Source organism: Taudactylus pleione, unplaced genomic scaffold, assembly GCF_031769625.1.
Source record: "Taudactylus pleione unplaced genomic scaffold, aTauple2 ptg000535l, whole genome shotgun sequence".
NCBI lineage: Eukaryota > Metazoa > Chordata > Amphibia > Anura > Myobatrachidae > Taudactylus > Taudactylus pleione.
In genome coordinates this window covers 307,915-329,820 of record NW_028284937.1, presented here as the reverse complement: position 1 = coordinate 329,820, position 21,906 = coordinate 307,915, and the positions used below count along the sequence as shown (strand labels likewise).

General features: G+C 46.3%; 1 protein-coding gene across 1 annotated transcript; it reads left to right on the top strand.

Annotated features, from left to right (window-relative positions):
- Positions 1-902: 902 nt before the first annotated feature.
- APOC1 (apolipoprotein C1) lies at positions 903-21,344 on the top strand. The gene is made up of 5 exons (XM_088450973.1): positions 903-941; positions 2,155-2,198; positions 5,096-5,175; positions 6,463-6,613; positions 21,167-21,344. Exons 3-5 carry the CDS (start codon positions 5,121-5,123, stop codon positions 21,216-21,218), a joined length of 258 nt encoding a protein of 85 aa, XP_088307099.1. The 5' UTR covers positions 903-941; positions 2,155-2,198; positions 5,096-5,120; the 3' UTR covers positions 21,219-21,344.
- Positions 21,345-21,906: the final 562 nt, after the last annotated feature.

Genomic DNA, 21,906 nt, shown 5'->3' with positions numbered 1-21,906 from the left:
GTGACATAAATGGGGGTGCCGCAAGGCTCAGTACCCGTTTCACCGAAGCTCCGCCCCTTTACATGATTTTACATGCCCTTTTCGGGCACACATGCCTACGGCGCACAATATGTCCCGCATGATGAGATTTAAAAGTTGGGAGGTATGGGTTAGGCTAAAACAATAACCCACAGACTACAGCAACTGCTTCACATTCCAGAGCTTGGTAAATCTGACAAATTCGCAGCCCCAAAGAAACCTATGGGGGTTGCAGCTGCTGTCGGAAATGGAGGACACATACATTGGGGTGATATGTTTTCAGGGGATAATGCTGCAAATATTGAATGATAAATAGGCCCCTCACAAACCATCGCTAAGCAGCTTCTTTACCCATGCACAGGGTTGTTAGGCAATGAAAGTCATTTTTAGGAGATGTTTAATTTACTGACATACATATCTATGCTTATGAGGGTTTTTAATAAAGATGTTACTTACAAGATGTATCAAATCTTCGAGAAAGATAAAGTGGAGAAGTTTACCATAGCAACCATAGTTTCAAGCGATCTTTTAAGCTGATTGGTTGCTATGGGCAACTTCTCCACTCAAAGGTGTGATACATTTTCCCCATTATCTTACAGGCATTCTAGCTGCACTTTTGTGTATTACTGTAGTGACAACTTACTACTTACTTTTATTTACTAATGTAAATATAACATGGCTTTTACTGACTGTCACTATGATGTTAATGTCGCCTGTAACATACAGTGCCATCAGAAACGATTGGTTCCTCTGTACAAGAAACTCCCAAATAACTTCAGAGATGCCCCATATTTAAATCACAAATTGCACACCTCGCCCTTCATGTGAATAGTGTGGGTGTTACAAACTGTGGGAGGAGACTGGGCTCATAAGAGGATCCCTGGCTGTAATCAGGGGATCAGAAGCTCTTTGTATGCTGTCAGGTACGTACTGAGCAGATTTGTGTGTTGTCTCCTATGTGTAAACAGGGCAAGGTACAGTATGCTAGGGGTTGTGTAATGCAGTCTAAAATAATTATATATAACTATCTAAATGAGACAATAACAGGAGATGGGCTGTTTCCTAATTCTCTCTTTTATAGTCTGTTTAGTTCTAAAAAATCAGTTATTTTGCTAATTTTCAACCTATATTGTAATTTAGCTGAAATATTGTTATCAGACCTCAATAGCATAAACTGATGTAGATTACGGATCATCTATATATGCTGATGTTGTTGTTATTATAATTGGGTGCAGCCTGTACTCCAAGGGGGTTATTTACTAAAGTGCAGGTTTTTAGAGCTATAGCAACCAATTATATTCTAGCTGTGCTGAAAAACTCGGCTTATACTCGAGTATATACGGTAATTAAAATCTGATTGGTTGCTCTGAGCAACATTTCCACTTCTAAAAACGACACTTGGTACTTGTGTACTTTATGGACTCATTGCAGAGAGAACCCAATAAATTTGTACTTTACGTACACAAGTACCGAAAGTTGTCCCCACCTAAAGAAGAAAGTTGTCCCATTGCGGGCTCGCTGCGCTCACCACGCTTCGGGCTCGGTGGCTCACTTCAAGGTTATGTTCCCCCTCTATGCCCACTTGTATGGTAGGGAATGATGCTGGACACTGGCTGATGACATCAGGGTCTTACATAGCCCGTAGTTGTTCTATACATCCTTGTCTCACCATCACAAAGCCTAGCCTAGGTGCGAACACACTGATAACATCTGGCCGCAAGTAAACATGCTCAGCGCAAACACACGCACAGTCCGTACGCCAAAGTGACTTGCATTTAACTCAGCGAACCCGCGAGGGGACAACTTTCTTCTTTAGGTGGGGACAACTTTCAGTACTTGTGTACGTAAAGTACACAAGTACCATTTAAAACATTCATTGGGTTTTCTCAGCAATTAGTCCGTAAAGTACACAAGTACCCTGCACTTTAGTATATGTACCCCCAAGTTTGTTGATATTAGTGAGATGACACTTTAGTATGTTTCTGTATATGCCATCGTTTTGTTAAAACTACCAAGTGTGCCCATTAAACTATCAATTATTGCTAAGGGGTGCTTGTGTTTTAGGGTTGGTCTCTGATGATGGTCTTTTCTAATATAATTTTTTTAATTTACATTTTGGTGACCCATTGCAAGCAGGTGTTCCACTGTCTCCCTTAATATCTCCAATACTACCCAAAGAGGTAAGTCAGGAATTATAGCTTTCAGATGGATCAGTTATGTTAAAACACCATCTGCGCACTTATGCCAGCCCTATCTTTGGTGTAAAAAGTGCATCTGAAAACAGTTGTACAGTATTTAAATTTTACATGTACGCTTAACTTTACATAACCCGTAGTTGTTCTATACACCCTGGTCTCGCCCTCACAAAGCCTACCCTGATAACATCTGGCCGCAAGTAAACATGTACAGCGCAAACACACGCACAGTCCGTACGCCAAAGTGACTTGCATTTGACTCAGCATCAGCCCCAAATTGGGTAAGGGGGATTGTCCCGGCATTGAAACATGGTTTCACATGAGCATAGGAGGCAACTTTTTTAAAAATTATCAAGGGTGCTCTGCTTATCCAACCACCCCATATACAGTAATTGAAAAAATGCCAGAGAAATTTTTTGTGGCAGCGCAAATATTAGTGGTGCTTAAATAACCACTGCTGGCTCCTATGCACATTATATTTTTATTCTCTGTTACTTTTTTCTTACATTTTGTTTTTGTTTTGAATGGAGTTGAGTTTGCCTACATGGTGGCCAGCAGGAAAACAGCTCAAGCAAAAAAAAACAACAAAAAAAAGTTTTTCATTGAAATCTGTTATTCTTAAAGCATATGGTACATGATCAATTACTGTACACAGCTACTGAAACACTACTTGGCCACTATGTATGTAGAGCTTTTTTCAGCATCGTTCTTTTCCTGCCAGTATTAAAAGACGCTGAAGTCTGGAAAAGCTTTTTCCCTAGCTATTTTTTGGATTATTGTGTACAGTACTGACAAAGAGTCCTGATTTATGCGTATGATCAATGCACAATCTGCTGGAGACTGAGGGATATGTAAGTGCAGATTTTTAGAAGTGGAGATGTTGCCCATAGCAACCAATCAGATTCTAGCTATATTATCTTCTATAAGGTGCTAGATAAATGTTAAGTAGAATCTGATTGGTTGCTAGGCAAGTGGGCGTTGCTAGGCAAGTCTACTTCTAAAAACCCACACTTTAGTAAATATACCCCTCAGTGTATCATTAGCTGAAATGGTTGTAGATTAGACAGATTGGGTATTTTTTGGGTGGACTGGAGCATTGCCTAAATTGTCGATTTGACAATTGTTTATGCTATGCATGTGAAACAACCCTTACAAAACAGAGTCAAATGTTTATTTAAACCAACCCTTATAGGTCTGTTGCAATGGGCGGATCACGGTTTGGGTACTTAGAGGTTCCATACTGAGCTGGCTGTTTATATGAACATTGATTGCTAATTAGTTTTTCAGTAGTAAATCAAGGTTGTTTTTTTATAACTAGTAGGATATCACAAATCTCACTGCATACACAAACTACATCTGCCTTTCATATAGTCCCTAAACAGCTTTGGGGAGGATTTATCAATTGGAGAAGATTCCTAAATCGTGCCAATTCGGCTGTTTTCTCTAGGAGTTAGGAACTTTCCTTACATAACACACCTCGCAGACTGCGATAGCCCTCGCCGGATTTGGCCAATGATAGCCATCGAGGGAATGTCCTGCAATAACTTCCCCATGCAAAGTATGGCAAAGCTACGCACCTCAAATTTCTCACGGACAGCGGTACCCGTATCGTCGCCTGTCCTTCATTGCTGTCGCCATCTCAGGATGGTAATAGCAAATGCAGTGCAGAGAAAAACAAGCTTTATTATTCAAATACAGCATTTTTTTTTCTTGTACAAAAGATGCTAAAATATATTTTTTTTACAAATATTTTGTCACTTTTTTGCAATGGTAAAACACATGTTTTGTGTGAATGGGGCAGAGGGGTGGTAATCGGGTAGAATATTTTAGAGAGGTTAAGAAGGTCTTTGACACATGCCACGACATCTCCGTAACACAAAAACAAGTGCTGGAATTTGTAAATCTTAAATTCCAGACAGGATAATCTAAGATGGATTCTGTGAAGAAACATGAAAGGCGACTTAAACACTCTGTACAACCAATAAGTGGCATTAGGCCCTCCAGGTATTGCTCAGCTTCTAACAGCTGGAAGAACAAAAAAACAACAAACAACAAGTTATAAGGACAATATACAATATAAAACAACAGATTAAAGCTACTCATGTCTGATCAATATTAGGTCAACAATCAAATTAAAGGGCCACTTACACAAATTTAAATACATCTGCTTCGTACATAACCAGTAGAGAGAAGGATGAGGGGAGGTGGCTGGGCTTTGCAAAACACCAGCCGTGTCCTGTGCAGCTAACTCATACTTCCCTATTCTATAGGAAGTCCAAATTCAGGGAGTACACCATCACTCCCAGAAGGCAGCGGGGAAGGGGTGGTTAGGTTTAGACACTTATAGGGCGGTTAGACATTAGGGAGGGAGGTTAGGGTTAGGCACCCCTAAAGGAGGGTTAGGGTTGGGGGGGGGCGTTAGATAAGTCAGTGCTTACCTTTAGTGCAGTCGGAATCTTCACTGGTGCCGGTCCTCTAGTTTCGGTATTTGAACCGCTGGACATGCGTCCGGTGGTAAATCATACCGATCCCGAGCAAGGAACCCTCCCAGATTCCGCCCACTTGCCTAGTAAATTGGGCAGAGCGGGGGCTTGATGACACAACTCGCAGCAAATGTTACTATTCTGGCTCTGCCCCACCTCTTTATTATGCCACAATTTGTATCATTATGGTGTCCACAGTGCAATAAGGCATCTCGGGTCTCTGCCGAGTCACAAGGTAGCTTGGGATAGCATTGACTTTGCTGTTGCCACATAGACAAATATATTACTAATGATAGAGTAGCTACTATTATCAATAAACTGCTTAATTTTTTTAGTCTAATTTGTAAGAATATGTAACCATGTGAAACTCTAGCCTATACCTTCCTATCGTCTTCTAAGGTTGTTGTCTCCAGCTGTGGTGAAGATGAAGCTTCTACTCGCAGTGTCTGTGGTTCTTGTTGCTCTCTCTGTGCTGGCAGGTACGTCTTAAAGTAAGGTGTAATCATTCTCATACAGATATACAGACAGACCCCCATGAAAATAAATCTGAGCGCTTAGAGCACCAGAGCAGAGAGACCAGAGAGCAGCTGCCAACAAGAAGAGACAGACATCCTACCATGAGTTCTGTCTCCTACTGGTTATACTATGTATATATATTTATTATGGTATGTTTTTCATTTTCCTTACCACTTATTATATTTATATGAGATAAATATGTTTAATACAGTTCATTTTTCAGACTCTCTCTCCGTCAGTGTATACCAGTGGTTCCCAAGCTGGATGCCGTGGCACCCTGGGGTACCTCAGGACACTTGCATGGGTGCAACGGGGTGGTGGTCTGCTACCAAATAAAATTATTTTTAGTCAGTGTGATGGGCAAGACCAGTTCTAATGGATGCCAACCAAAAAATATGTGTACAAAAAAAAAGAAGCGCAGCCCTGTCCACCATCACATAGCTGAACTTCAGGGTGACATATAAGCACAATTTATTTCATTTAATTTTTGCTGAATTTCTCAATAAGAAATTTTTGGCCCACGGTTGCTATAAATGGTGATACTCTAGGGCGCCGTGATTCAAAAAAGTTTGGGAACCACTGGTGTATACTATAGACCATATATAGTGTTAATTATTAATACTGTTTTACATAGACTATCCAGTGTACATATATGCTAAGGACTGGGGCTAGGTTCTTCTGCCACTCTCCCAGATTCCCGGACTTGTTCCAATGCTTCGCTGATCAGGGGACTTACATGATAAAATAGTGCCCACATTGAAAAGAAAAGCCCATTCAGCGAGCTGGCCCTACTGCCACATCTAAAGGCTTACTGTGACTCTTAGCCCTGTACTTGTACTGTACTGACTCTGAGGTATTACATATACTGCACTTTGTGTGAGGCAGACTATAGCATGTTAAATGCTAATTATGCCCTCTTCATGAGCTGGCCACACTGGCTCTAATATCAAGCATTTGGAAACCCCCATCTTGAAATCCTGCACTGGCCCCTAATTAGAGGACGTACGTTACAATCTGACCATTTTAAACTTGATTATTCGTAATCTGACAGAAATAAAAAAAGGGTCATTACGTCACGTACCTACAATTATGATGTAAAAGAATAGAAAGATGCTTTCCATGCAATGCACATTATTGGAAAGTTGTCGGATTATTCGTTTTTAATAGTATGATTGCAAAACATTCCCCACAATTCTCTTCTGTCCAATCATTTCATCATCCTTTGTTTATTGCCTCCTTCTGTGTTTTAGAGCCTAGCTCTGCAGAGAGCGATGAGCCCTCCATAAAGGGGCATTTTGAGAGCTTTGCAGAGTCCGTCAAGGAAGCAGCCACCAAAGTGGGTGAGAAGACCAAGGCTGCAATTAAAGAAATACATGAAAGTGAAATAATGATCAAAGCAAGGTTAGTCATGGACAGTTAACCCTCTTACCACCTGATTCTATGCCATAAACAAATCCTTTCAGACATATAAGGCATTACTCACATAGGAGTCTATTTAATAACATTATTTTTACTAAAATAATGTGAAAATGGCTGTTTTAAAACCCTTTTCACATTATTTTAGTATCATATGAATTTACTAAAGGGCAATTGGAGTAGAATTCGCAAAATTCTACTCCAAACGCTAATTATCACATATTTTTAGTAAGCAGATCACATTTCCCATACTTGGAATGGGAAATGTGATCTGCCCAGATTTTCTAAAAGTATCGGGGGAAGCCCTGTGATAATAACGCCACCTGGAGATGGTGTTATCCAGGGTTTTCCCCGGTTCCCCGACTCCTGTTTTGCTTTAACAGGCAGAGCAGAGCCGGGAGACGGCCCCTGTGATCAGCTGTGTGGTTAAAATAAACTACAAGCTGATCACTTAAAAAAAACAAAAAAAACTTACCTGCATCCAGGAAATGATGATCAGTGCTCCGGTGATTTCCTTTGGGGCTCCAGTCAGCTGGTATCCGGGCTCCTGCAGGTGTCCCTGGTCAGCTGCTGCATACAGCAGCTGACCGGGGTTACAGTGCAGGAGACAGGAGACCAGCTGACCGGAGCCCCAGAGGACATCATTGGAGCACCGATCACCAAGGCAAGTACAAGCTGAGCGGAGGAGGTGGGATGGGCATGAGGGGTGGGGGGGCGGGATGGTTGCGGTATCTGGCGGAAGCCCATGCACAGACACATTCTCCCTGTATTTTTCCTAGTGAAGTGGGCAGAATGAGAATTCTTGCGGCGATCGCGGGTCTCCGTGTAGGGGGCGGGGCTTAAGGCGTGATTCTACATGGATCACGTCATTTGGCCCCACCCCCTATGCAAATTAAAGCCAATCGTGGCAATTTTACCACGAGGGGCGGGGCTTAATGATGCAAATTGTCATGCCTCGCCCCCGTTGCCACCCTCCTGCTTCTCTTATCTGGGCTTCTCCCGGGAAGAGATTTTAGAAGGTAGTCAACTATGCCCTAAAGTGGTCGCAATAACAGTTGTTACCAGCTATCAGTGCTCCTGTACTGTGCTGTACTGTGGTTAGAGGAAAGCCATGCTGAGAGTTTTTTCAGAAAAGAGAGCTAGGAAGTAGATGCCTCTCAGGTACAGTATATGCTCTATGTGCAGTCAGTCATTAGTGCGCCCGCTAGAGTGCAGCATACTGTGGTCTGGGGGGTCACACTCTGGCTTTTGGGGAATAATTGTAAATGCTGGGGCCCTGCTTAATACAATGGTCAGTGGTTGTCCTAGAGTAGAAGGAAGTAATTTGGGCACAAAACTAAAGTATATGCATTATTTATTACCATTTTTGTGAATTGAGATCCAATATTTATCACAGGGTGAAAAATCCCTATAAACAGCGTAACTGAGTGTTTTCAACAGCATTAGGACTTTGAACCAGGTTCGGACAGTCCCACAGGCTAAAGGGCAAATCACAGGGGGACTAACTGCCTGAGGGCCCCATCCCCTCCTCTAGTGTCAGTTTCCTGGTGGAGCAGGACCATGGAACATTGGTGCTTGGTTTGTTTCTATAGAAGCTACACCAGGATTCGGTATCCAGATGGAAGATCGGCTATTGTTTAGATCGATAGTCAATAGGTTGATACCAGATGGTCGACAGGTAATAGGTTGACATGATCAAAAGGTCAACTGACAAGTGGTCAACAGTGCAGAAGGTCAACAAGGTTAAAAGGTCAACAAGTTCAAATGATCAACACACACATGGGCGACACAAAATAAAATAGTCGACATGTTCTTTTCATGATTTGTAAAAAAATTTTAAGGTTAGGGTGAGAGTTAGGGATAGGCACTTGGGGGAAGGTTAGGCTTCCGGAGGGGTCGATTAGGGTTAGGCACTAGGGGGAGGGGTTAGGCTAGGGTTATGTTTAAGCACTAGGGTAAGGTTTAGGATTAGAGTTAAATTACAAAAACAAATTGTTGACCAATTTTGTGTCGAACATTTGAACCTGTCGACCTCTTAACCCTGTCGACCTTCTGCACTGTCGACCTTCTGTTCCTTTCAACCTTTTGACCATGTCAACCTATTACCTGTCGACCATCTGGTGTCATCTTATTGACTATTGATCTAAACATTGTCCATCTATTATACTACACCCCCAAGATTCGCCCTCCTGCCAATCAAAATGTGTATTCCTGACACACCCCTGTCCCCTCCTCTTGTTGGCGGTGGGCTTTAACATAATGAACTCTGCATTCATTCACTAACCTACAATTGAGTCATCCCATGATCCCAGCGGCAAGAGCCTAGATACAATTGGCATGTATTTCTCCTTTACTAGACCTAATGCAGTTCTTGTTGAGTTTTAGGGAAATAATTATTATTTTGTTTATTTGTGGCAATAAGAAAATTAAGATTATTAATTATTATGTATTAAAAATCACATTCAGGGACAGGTGCTCCTAAAGAAGCCTGACCCTGCAATGTGATAGAAGTGAAGGATCCCTAATGCGATATATATAGGGGTCCAGACTATGCACTCTCTAATGGTTAGCCAAGCCTCTGTGATGGCTGTCCACACACCATAAGCGCGGCCCCTACCCCTACCGGTGGACCCTTCATTCCTCAGTTCGACTCTGCTTTGAACTATACATCAATGAATTACTGTAGCGCCAGTTACACCATTCGCTGGGTTTCACTGACTATAACTCCTCATGCTTTGCATAGGGAAGCCAATTTAACAATCACTGCTATACCGATACAGTACTTACCAGTTATCGCCGGCTCAGGACGGCAATAACAGAGGAAAAGCATTTAAAAAATTGTTTTGTTATTTGAATAATTTTTTCAATGTCGAAAGGTTTTTCATTTTTTTAATTCCACCAGCTAGCCGTGTCACTCGTGCATATCTCCTGAGCCCGGTATATCATTATGTTAATACTATTGCTTAGCTGCCCTGGCAATAATTTATTGATAGATTATTGATATAATAAAATCAGGCATATTGCTGCCTATTTGTAAATATGCCCCATAGTCTTATTTAAACTCGTTAAAAAATTCAGTAATTCAGCATTTCCCAAATTGTGCGCCAGCAATGGGGCTCACTGGCCTGCGCATGCGCATGACACGGGGACCCGGCAGTGCCTGGAAAGCTTCGATGAAGCCAGAAAGGCACCGCCGGGTCTCCATTACCGGCAATGGGGACCGCCAGTGCCAGATTAACGTCCACATTGGCCTGGAGCTGAAGTTCATGAGGGGCCTATTGTGTGCCGCTGTTGGGGGTGTGACAAGTGCCGCAGCAGTGTGACTGGTGATGTGGGGTCATGACCAATGTGGTGTAGGTGTGGTTTACATAGGGATGTGGCCTGTGCTGTGGGTGTGTTTAGTTCCATGGAAGGTATTGCTGGCGCCTACCTTAAAACTAAGCGGCCACTGTTGGAAATCCCCCACTCTCTCTCCTTCCCTCCAAACACCACTCTCAATTTTTATATTACCGTATACACTCGAGTATAAGTCGACCCGAATATAAGCCTACTTTTACCCCAAAAAACTGGGAAAACTTACTGACTCGAGTATAAGCCTAGTGTGGGAAATGGCAGCAGCTGGTAGTGCCCTCAGTAGTAATTCCCCCTGGTTGTGCCCCCAGTGGTAATCCCCCCTTTCAGTGCCTCCAGTAGTAATCCCCCCCTGGTAGTACCCCCAGTAGTAATCCCCCCTTTTAGTTCCCCCTGTAGTAATCCCCCACTGGTAGTGCCCCCTGTAGTAATCCTCCCCTGGTAGTTCCCCCAGTGGTAATCCCCCCTTTTAGTGCCCCCTGTAGTAATCCCCCCTTTTAGTGCCCCCTGTAGTAATCCCCCCCTTGTAGTTCCCCCAGTGGTAATCCCCCCTTTTAGTGCCCCCTGTAGTAATCGCCCCCTGATAATGCCCCTTGGTAGTGCCCCCTGTAGTAATCGCCCCCTGGTAGTGCCCCCTGATAATGCCCCCTGGTAGTGCCCCTGTAGTCATCGCCCCCTGGTAGTGCCCCCAGTAGTCATCGCCCCCTGGTAGTGCCCCCTGTAGTCCCCCCCCCCCCAGTAGAGAGAGACGTGAAAAGATTAAAAAAAAAATCACTTAGCTGAACTCCCGCTCCTGGTCCCGCCGCTGTCCGCTCCTCCGGCCGCTTTGCATGGGAGAGACGTCGTCATGACGACGTGTCTCCCATCACCCACTGCGAAACCCGGAAGATGGCTCCCGCAGTGGGAGCAGCAGCAGCCGCTGAGAGTCTGACAGACTCTCAGCGGCTGCTGATTACACCAAACACGCAGCTGCCAGCTCCGGCGGCTGTGTGTTTGGCAGTGTGTAGCGCTGACCGAACTCCGTCCGGTCAGCGCTACACTTGACTCGAGTATAAGCCGAGGGGTTACTTTTTCAGCACATTTTTTGTGCTGAAAAACTCGGCTTATACTCGAGTATATACGGTATATATATATATATATATAATATATATATAATTATATACATTGGGCTCAATTCTATTAAATGCGAAGTGAATAGCGCGGGGAATCAGCTCCCGGAGCTATTCAATTCATTATGCTGCTGAGTCCGACTAAGGATCTCTTCTCGCATACCTCCTGGGATGCGAGCAGAAATCCGACAAAAGTCCAGACGCGACGCTGTTTTCTGCCCTTAGCGCCGGGAAAACAGCATCGCGCTGGGAAGTTTAGTTGGAGAATGCCTGTTCTCGCAACTAAACACCCTGTTTAAGGTGCGAGAATGGCCATTCCCTGACCTAACAGCGCGCTGAATTGAATAGCGCCGGGAGCTCATTCCCAGTGCTATTCACTTAGCATTTAATTGAATCGAGCCCATTGAGCGTAGTGTCGCACTGATAAGACTTTGGGCACTAGAGTGTGTCCAGAGTCTATAGTGCATGCACAGGTCACCAAGAAAATGGCTGTGGCGGCCAATTCCCCTTTACTGAGCATGTGCAAAACAACGGGAAAATTGCCACGGCGGCCTTTTTCCAGTCATTTTTTACAGTGCTGACACCAGCGCCGACGTGGGACTCCTGAGTGGTAAGTATAATATGGGAGCAGGGTGTGCGGTGCGGGCCCCTCCTGGACCCAGGGGCCCGTATGCACCGCACACCCTGTACCCATTATAAATATGCCCCAGTATATATATATATATATATATATATACACACACATACACACTCTATATATATATATATATATATATATACATACATACACACATATATATATATATATATATATATATACACACACACATAGTGTATATATATATTATATATATATATATATATATATATATATATAGATCTTGGAGTAGCACTCACTTTTAGAAGTCTGCTACAGCTGGGGTGCTCTTCAGGCTTTGTTCATAAGACCCAGTCCACAATAGTTAGATTTAAAGAAGCGCACTCACCAGACTAGTTTGGAAATCGTAGAAAAAATTCCAACACTTTATTTATTCATAGGAATACCCAAGGTAGCCATAGGTCGACGTTTCGGTCCCTGCAAGGACCTTTCTGAAGACCACCACTTCAGCATAAAGTCATGTTCACATGGTGCTGACTTTATGCTGAAGTGGTGGTCTTGAGAAAGGTCCTTGCAGGGACCGAAACGTCGACCTATGGCTACCTTGGGTATTCCTATGAATAAATAAAGTGTTGGAATTTTTTCTACGATTTCTAAACTAGTCTGGTGAGTGCGCCTCTTTAAATCTAATCTCTCTCTCTCTCTCTCTCTCTCTCTCTCTCTCTCTCTCTCTCTCTCTCTCTCTCTCTCTCTCTCCCCCCCCCCCCCCCCCCCCTGTGGCAGGAATCCTGAGCTAGGTGGCAGGATGGTGGGAGCAGGAGGGTCAGTGGGCGGAGCTTCGGATGAGTCGGGGGCGGAGCTTCGGCGGGTCAGAGGTGGGCGGGGCTACGGCCGGCCGGTCCGTCCACCGGCCGAGGGGAAGGGATGGGAGGTGGGCAAGGGGTTGTGGAAAGGGATAAACTTAATAAACTTAGCTGCAGGCGGCCGGGGGAAGAGTTAGTTGGGGTGGTGGTGACAGGAAAAAAAAAAAAAATTTTTTTTTTCCTGTCTCCACCGCAGCCAGTGTATGTGGGCCTATTTTTAATGGGAGGCCTGGAGCTGTAGCTCCACCCGCCCCATTGTTAATCCGGCCCTGGGGACCGCATCGCTCTTGCCATCTATAAGATGGCGAGAGCGTTGCTTGACAAACAGATTACCGCTGTTTATTAAATCAGAAACCTAGCATAACCCAGTTAGCGAGCGCTATAGGGGTTATGCATCGTTGTTAAATAGGGGCCTGAATCTGCTTCTCCATATTCAGGAAAGACTCAAAAACAGTTATCCAAGTTGAGAAATACCTCTGCCCTGATCGCTCTGTTCTGTTCCCTCTAACCTAATGACAACAACACAATAAGTGCATTAAAACTCTACTCAATGGATTCGTCCTAGAGTCTTCAGTTTAGAAAGAAGAGTGGTCAAGACATGCACATATCACTCAACATTGATAAAGTCTGCAGCAGGACTGCTTGCGTGTGCTGAAGGGTGTGTGCTCAAAAGGGTGTGTGGCTAGGCCATGTCTCCTGATGTATGACCGTGCAGGGCCGTCTCTTCCATTGGGCTTGATGGGCAGTTTCCCAAGGGCTCGAAGCTTCAAAGGGCCCGCCAGCCCCCCTGCAGCCGTGGCCAGTTGGCAATTTTTTTGTTTTTAAAGCACTGTGTTCCGATCCGCAAGGCCCCCTACCCCTCTCCCTCCCTTCCTTGGTGACGAGCGATCCCGGGTCCAGCCGATAGGGCTGTAGATAGGAGGCTTGTTATATAGTTTAGCCCCAGCAGACTGTCAGCTCATTGATTTGACAGCTGCCGGGTGCCGCTCTGACTCACAGCCCTCCTCTCCCCTGCTGTGTGCTGCGTGTGACGTCACACACAGAGACAGGAGCCAGAAGAAGCTGAGGTGCCCTCCATGCTGAAGTCCGGAGAGAGCATAATATTAAAAGGTGAGTGCCATACTGTCAAGGCCATATGCGGGGGATGGGAGGGAGTGTTTGATGTATCCATCACCCATCTGCTCTCGCTATGATCTACAGGGGAGGGGGGCAGCGGAGGGGGGTGTTTGATGTTTTCATAACCCTACTGCTATAGTATACGTTAGTGGGGGGGAGGGGGTGTTTGATGTTTTCATCCCCCTCCTGCTATAGTATACATGGGTGGGGGGTTGGGGGAGAGTTTGATGTTTGTCACACGCCGGCCTGGAGACCCCAGAATCAGACCCCGTTGCTTACCTGTGCGGGCGCTGACCCGCGCTGTCTTCCGGCTCCCGCGCTGTACGCTCCTTCCTTTTCTCCCAAGGCAGTCTCCGCTGTTGTCCTCTGGAGGGTCCCGCTGCTGTGCTGCTCCCACGCCGGCTCCTGCTGACCGCTGGTCCCCGCTGACTACCTCCAGGAAGCGCTGTCCTCCGGTCCATGGGCGCGGCCATCTTGGATTGCCCATGTGACCCCACTACCACCAATGAGGAGCCTTCTCCTTCTCTCTCAGCCTGTCAGCTCCCAGTGTCCACTATAAAAGGATCCCCAATGCTCACACAAGTTGCCAGTGCAACTAGTTTCTTAGTTTAGCTAAGCAAGTCTACCCACGGCTATCCAGCCGCTCCACGTAGCCGATCAGCTACCAACGTCTACCCACGGCTATCCAGCCGCTCCACGTAGCCACTCAGCTACCAACGTCTACCCACGGCTATCCAGCCGCTCCACGTAGGCGCTCAGCTACCAACGTCTACCCACGGCTATCCAGCCGCTCCACGTAGCCACTCAGCTACCAACGTCTACCCACGGCTATCCAGCCGCTCCACGTAGCCACTCAGCTACCAACGTCTACCCACGGCTATCCAGCCGCTCCACGTAGCCGCTCAGCTACCAACGTCTACCCACGGCTATCCAGCCGCTCCACGTAGCCACTCAGCTACCAACGTCTACCCACGGCTAACCAGCCGCTCCACGTAGCCACTCAGCTACCAACGTCTACCCACGGCTATCCAGCCGCTCCACGTAGCCACTCAGCTGCCAACGTCTACCCACGGCTATCCAGCCGCTCCACGTAGCTTCCTAGCTACCTCGTTACTGCCGCATTCCTCAAACTCCTGTCAGTTCGCTGCACCCTCTCATGCGGAGAAACTTCATTAAGCCAAGTCTCCTCCAGCGAGCGTCTGCGCCAAGTAATACAGATCCAAGGCCCAGTCCGGGAACACAGCTCCTAAATTCCACACTTGTGACAGTTTGCACTGGCCAGATGGACTCGGCAAGTGGTCAAGGATCTGGGATAGAAGCCTCGCAGGATGTACTATCCCGTCTGGAAAGACAGGAGACCTCTCAGGCTCAGCTGATCCAATTTATCCAAGATATGTCGTCACTCCTGGACAACATTCAGTCCTTACTGGCTCATCCCGCTCCCGCTGGCTCCCAAGCCGCCTCTCCTCCTGTGGTGTCACCTGCTCCTCCGGTTCTACCTCCTGCTCGTCTTCAGCTCTCCCCTCCGAGCAAGTTCGATGGCAACCCCAAATTATGCAGGGGTTTTTTAAACCAATGCGAAATCCAATTCGAGCTACAAACCGCCAACTTTCCGACGGCCAGAACCAGGGTGGCATATATCATCTCTCTACTCTCTGGCCAAGCACTCGATTGGGTCTCGCCCCTTTGGGAGAAGTCGGATCCCCTGCTCTCCAACTACCCCGAATTTGTTGCTACATTTCGCAAAATCTTTGATGAACCCGGAAGAACCACTTCCGCATCAGCTGATATTCTACGCCTCCGTCAGGGCAGCAGGACCGTCGGCCAATACGTAGTCCAGTTCCAGACTCTGGCTTTAGAACTCAATTGGAACGAGGATGCCCTCATCGCTGCCTTCTGGAGTGGCCTTTCTGAAAGGCTCAAAGACGACCTAGCTTCCCGTGACCTTCCAACCAGTTTGGATGGGTTAATCTCTCTCTGCAACAAGGTGGATCTCCGTCACAGGGAGCGTGCCTTGGAAAGAGGCAGATTTGATCGTGGAAGGCCACGTCCAGTTTCCCGCTTACCCTCTCCTCCTCTGGGCGAAGAACCCATGCAGGTCAACCGCTCTCATTTATCGGCTGAGGAGCGGCAGAAAAGGCAGAGACAGAACCTCTGTATGTACTGCGGATCTCCTCAACATTTAGTTAAAACTTGTCCCATTCGTCCGGGAAACGCCTCCTCCTAACTTATGAAAGAGAGGTTAAGTTAGGAGTTGCCATTGAATCACAAAGGAAGTCTGATTCCACCATATAGGCTCATTTAAAGTGTCCTCGAGGTTCCAAAGCTGTATTAGCTCTCCTGGATTCCGGAGCGGCAGAGAACTTTGTCACTACTGAATTTGTCCAGAAGCATCAAATCCCCATGGAAGCGTTGCCTCGAGTCATCACTTTAACCGCCATTGATGGTAGTCGCATTTCTAGTGGAACCATCACCCATCGTACAACACCACTTAAACTTACCATTGGGGTGCTCCATTCCGAACAACTATCCTTCCTAGTGATTCCCAAAGCCTCTCATTCTTTAGTCCTCGGATTACCCTGGCTACAGAGACATTCACCTCAAATCGATTGGACCACCATGCAAATAATCTCCTGGGGTTCCAATTGCTTCAAAGGCTGCCTTCAGCGGGTAATACCTATCAGATCTTCCGTTGTACGGGATTCTACAGACCTGCCCAAAGCCTACGATGGGTTTCAGGACGTCTTTAGCAAACAGAGCGCAGACCTGTTACCTCCCCATCGTGATTGGTACTGTCCCATAGATCTGATTCCCGGGAAGAATCCTCCTAGAGGCCGAACCTACCCTCTATCTCTCCCTGAGACTCAGGCCATGTCGGAGTACATTACGGAAAACTTAAATAAAGGCTTCATTCGACCTTCCACGTCTCCAGCAGGGGCTGGATTTTTCTTCGTAAAAAAGAAAGATGGTGGCTTGCGCCCGTGTATTGACTACCGGGGTCTTAATTAAATAACTATTAAGAATCGCTACCCTCTTCCTCTCATTACAGAGTTATTTGATAGAGTCAAGGGAGCCACAGTTTTTTCCAAACTCGACCTAAGAGGAGCCTATAATTTAATTCGTATCCATCCAGGCGATGAATGGAAAACGGCCTTCAACACCAGGGATGGGCACTACGAGTATCTCGTTATGCCCTTCGGCCTCTGTAATGCTCCGGCCGTCTTCCAGTTTTTCGTCAATGAAATCTTCCGGGACCTCTTGTACAAGTGTGTGGTCGTTTACTTGGACGACATTTTGATTTTTTCTCAAGACCTCCAAACTCATCGAGACCAGGTCAAACAAGTCCGTCTGAGGTTGCGGTCCAATCAACTGTTTTGCAAATTAGAGAAGTGTCTGTTTGAGGTCTCAAGTGTAGCATTCCTGGGATACATTATCTCCGGAACAGGCCTTCAAATGGATTCGTCTAAACTACAAGCCATTCTTGATTGGTCTCTTCCTTCTTCCTTAAAATCCATACAAAGATTCCTAGGATTTGCCAACTACTATTGCAAGTTTGTAAAAGGTTTCTCGACTCTGGTAGCTCCGATTACAGCCCTCACCCGCAAGGGAGCAGATCCAACTATATGGCCCGTCGAAGCTACCTCTGCATTTCAACTTCTTAAGCAAGCCTTCATCTCCGCTCCCATCTTAAAGCAACCAGACTCCACCCAGCCCTTTATCCTGGAGGTGGACGCATCCTCTGAAGGTGTCGGTGCAGTGCTTTCCCAGCGATTTAAAGATGAAAAACTTCATCCCTGTGGTTTCTTTTCCCGGAAGTTTTTGCCTGCAGAGAAGAACTACACCATTGGAGATCAAGAGTTACTCGCCATGAAACTAGCCCTCGAAGAATGGCGATATCTTCTAGAAGGAGCTCATTACCCCATTACCATTTTTACTGACCATAAGAACCTCCTTTATCTTAAATCTGCAAATTGCTTGAACCCTCGTCAAGCCCGGTGGGCAATGTTTTTCTCTAGATTTAACTTCAAAGTCTCCTATCGCCCCGGTTCACAAAACCTCAAAGCCGACGCACTCTCCCGTTCCATGACGAGCAACCCTGATCTACCCATGGAACAGCCCCAACCAATCTTGAATTCAGCTTTCTTCACCTCTACCCAATTATCTTCTATACCCCTGGTTGGGAAGACTTTCGTCGCTCCGGAACTCCGCAAGAGGTTACTGCATTGGGCTCATGCTTCCCGGTTCTCTGGTCACCTGGGTATGGATAAAACCCTAGAATTTATCCAGCGGTCCTATTGGTGGTCTTCGATGAAAAAGGACGTCAGGTCTTATGTGTCTTCATGCATCAAATGTGCCCAACACAAGATACCTCGGCGGGTTCCACACGGTCAACTCCAACCTCTTGCAATTCCATCTAAGCCATGGACTCACCTACCTATGGATTTCATCTCTGATCTTCCTCCATCTCGGGGCCACACCACAATTTGGGTTATCGTGGATCGTTTTTCTAAAATGGCTCATTTCGTACCACTTACTGGGCTTCCGTCTGCACCTCTACTCGCCCAGAGCTTTATAAAAGAGATCTTCAAGCTCCACGGCCTTCCTCAAGAGATCATCTCCGACAGGGGAGTACAGTTCGTAGCGAAGTTCTGGAGGTCACTCTGCTCAGCCCTTCAGGTAAAACTCAAATTTTCTACCGCTTATCATCCCCAGACCAACGGTCAGACCGAAAGGGTCAATCAAGACCTGGAACAGTTCCTGCGCACTTTTGTCTCCTCCTCCCAAGATGACTGGATTGAACTTCTTCCTTGGGCCGAATTTGCCCATAATAATCATTATCACACGTCCACCAGCTCAACTCCTTTTTTTACAGTTTTTGGTCAACATCCTCGAGTGCCAGATTTCCCTCTTCTTCCCACATTAGATGTGCCTGCGGCCAAAATGTCCCTTCAACGGTTCTCCAACATCTGGGAAAAGGTTCGTTCCTCCCTGACTAAAACGTCAGCCCGGTACAAGAGATTTGCTGACCGCCAAAGACGAGCGGTTCCAAATTTCCGACCTGGGGATATGGTCTGGCTCTCTACCCGAAACCTAAGACTCCGAGTACCCTCGATGAAATTTGCTCCGCGATTCATTGGTCCATTCCCAATCATCAAAGTCTTGAATCCTGTGGCTTACAAGTTAAAGCTTCCTTCATTTCTTCGCATTCCAAGTTCTTTCCATATTTCTCTTTTAAAACCACTAGTCTTAAACCGATTTCAGAAGGTCCTGCCTAAAGCTTCTAGTGTTCAAACACAGCAGGGAGAGGAGTTCGAAGTTGACAGAATCTTAGATTCCCGTTGTCGATACAACCATCTTCAATACCTCATCGACTGGAAGAATTATGGTCCGGAGGAACGAATCTGGATAAATGCCTTCGATGTCCATGCACCCCGTCTGGTCAGAGCGTTCCATGTGAAATTTCCTCATAAACCAAGGAAGTGTCCGGTGGCCACTCTTGAAGAAGGGGGTACTGTCACACGCCGGCCTGGAGACCCCAGAATCAGACCCCGTCGCTTACCTGTGCGGGCGCTGACCCGCGCTGTCTTCCGGCTCCCGCGCTGTACGCTCCTTCCTCTTCTCCCAAGGCAGTCTCCGCTGTTGTCCTCTGGAGGGTCCCGCTGCTGTGCTGCTCCCACGCCGGCTCCTGCTGACCGCTGGTCCCCGCTGACTACCTCCAGGAAGCGCTGTCCTCCGGTCCATGGGCGCGGCCATCTTGGATTGCCCATGTGACCCCACTACCACCAATGAGGAGCCTTCTCCTTCTCTCTCAGCCTGTCAGCTCCCAGTGTCCACTATAAAAGGATCCCCAATGCTCACACAAGTTGCCAGTGCAACTAGTTTCTTAGTTTAGCTAAGCAAGTCTACCCACGGCTATCCAGCCGCTCCACGTAGCCGCTCAGCTACCAACGTCTACCCACGGCTATCCAGCCGCTCCACGTAGCCACTCAGCTACCAACGTCTACCCACGGCTATCCAGCCGCTCCACGTAGCCGCTCAGCTACCAACGTCTACCCACGGCTATCCAGCCGCTCCACGTAGCCGCTCAGCTACCAACGTCTACCCACGGCTATCCAGCCGCTCCACGTAGCCGCTCAGCTACCAACGTCTACCCACGGCTATCCAGCCGCTCCACGTAGCCGCTCAGCTGCCAACGTCTACCCACGGCTATCCAGCCGCTCCACGTAGCTTCCTAGCTACCTCGTTACTGCCGCATTCCTCAAACTCCTGTCAGTTCGCTGCACCCTCTCATGCGGAGAAACTTCATTAAGCCAAGTCTCCTCCAGCGAGCGTCTGCGCCAAGTAATACAGATCCAAGGCCCAGTCCGGGAACACAGCTCCTAAATTCCACGCTTGTGACAATGTTTCCATCACCCACCTGCTCCTGCTATAGTCTATGGCTGAGGGGGGGCCACGGAGGGGAGGGGGTTCTTGTGCTGTGTGAATGTATAATAAATTAATAAGTGTGTGTCAGCAACTGGTGTCAGTAAGTGTGTGTTTGTCAGTAAGTGTATCTGTCAGTAAGTGGTGTCATTGTCAGTAAGTGTGTGTGTAAGTAATTGGTGTCAGTGTCAGTGAATGTATGGGTCAGTAAGTAGTGTCAGTGTGTGTGTGTCAGTAAGTGATGCCAGCAAGTGTGTGTGTCAGTAAGGGTTATCAGTCAGGAAGTGGTGTCTGTATCAGTAAGTGGTATCTGAGTCACTGCCACTGCCCACTCAGACATCATTTCTGATTGTCTGACCAGTGGCAGTGACAGGGACATAACGCACCCAAAAAGAGGAATGGCCTCATGGGGAAGGGCCAGGGAAGAGATAGGGGCAGCCAGGAGATGCCGGGGATGAAATAAGAGGAATCTACAAGTGAGAATGATAATAAACTAAAAATTGACAGGCATTGTTTCCCATGAATGGGTGGGTAGAGCCCCCAGTGCATTGCTTTGCCCAGGGCCCACACTGCTGTTAAGACAGCTCTGTGACTGTGCCCTGTTACTCGTCACACTGAGGGCGAGCCCAGCACTCCAGCAGCTGCTGGATTTCCCCCAACCTCTCCCGGAACTTAATGGATGCGGTAATCCCAACCTCCCGACCACCCGTGGGATACTGCGGCTGCCGGTGGAACAGCGGGACGGTGTCCCAAAAGCGGGACTGTCCCGCTGATATCGGGGTGGTTGGGGGGTATCTATCTACAGATTAAAAAAAGACAGCTTGGCTTTCCATGTGCATTCTGGTTTTGATTATATCAATCGGACGTTTATTTGCAAATTCAACATCATTAGTGTTATGTCCAGATTCAAGTACTTCCTGATATAGATAGACTTTCCATCCTAAATGACAACTACATACAATAAAATGCTCAACACAAAGAACATATTTTCCACAAACAAAACCTTTATGTATGTGTTCATAATTTCATACTATTATCCTTTTTTAAATGCATGAGTTTTTGTTTTATTTTCCAACAGGAACTTTTTCAAAGACACATTCCAGAAAATTAAAGATAAGGTTTCCAAGTGATGAACCATCAATCCTTCCACTGAGAAACCCTAGATCCCACTTGGGGTTTTCACCAAATGATTTAGCTATGTTTCATCAACAAGCCCAAATGTTATAACAACTTAATAAACTCTATGTTGCCTGAGACTGTGTGTTCTTTTTATATATGTAATATAGTTTTGGACAGATAGAGGTTGATTTTGATTTGAGAGCAAAGAAAAAAAAAAAGAAAGTAACTTTGCACCTTGACAATGCATTTTCAAGTACATTTACATTTTTTGCATGCAGGGTGAATACTGGCTACTTTTGCATGTAGCCCAGAAATGCTGGACAGCTTTATTTTTACACTGCAAGCGTGTATACTTTCCGGATGCACTGTGCATCCGGAAAGTATTCACAACGCTTCGCTTTTTCCACATTTTGTTATGTTACAGCCTTATTCCAAAATGGAATAAATTCATTTTTGTCCTCAAAATTCTACACACAATAATACCCCATAAAGAAAACGTGTAAAAAAAATGTTGCCGATTTTTGCAAATTTAATGAAAAAAAACAAAAACTAAGAAATGACATGTACATAAGTATTCACAGCCTTTGCTCAAAACTTTGTTGATACACCTTTGGCAGCAATTACAGCCACAAGTCTTTTTGAATATGATGCCACAAGCTTGGCACACCTATCTTTGGGCAGTTTCGCCCATTCCTCTTT

What these genes read in the sequence shown, in the direction of transcription:
- APOC1 (XM_088450973.1), top strand. Translation starts at nt 5,121, where the DNA reads ATGAAGCTTCTACTCGCAGTGTCTGTGGTTCTTGTTGCTCTCTCTGTG. An exon ending in TGCTCTCTCTGTGCTGGCAG is followed by an intron (nt 5,176 to 6,462) that starts GTACGTCTTAAA and finishes TCTGTGTTTTAG; the next exon opens with AGCCTAGCTCTGCAGAGAGC. An exon ending in GAAATAATGATCAAAGCAAG is followed by an intron (nt 6,614 to 21,166) that starts GTTAGTCATGGA and finishes ATTTTCCAACAG; the next exon opens with GAACTTTTTCAAAGACACAT.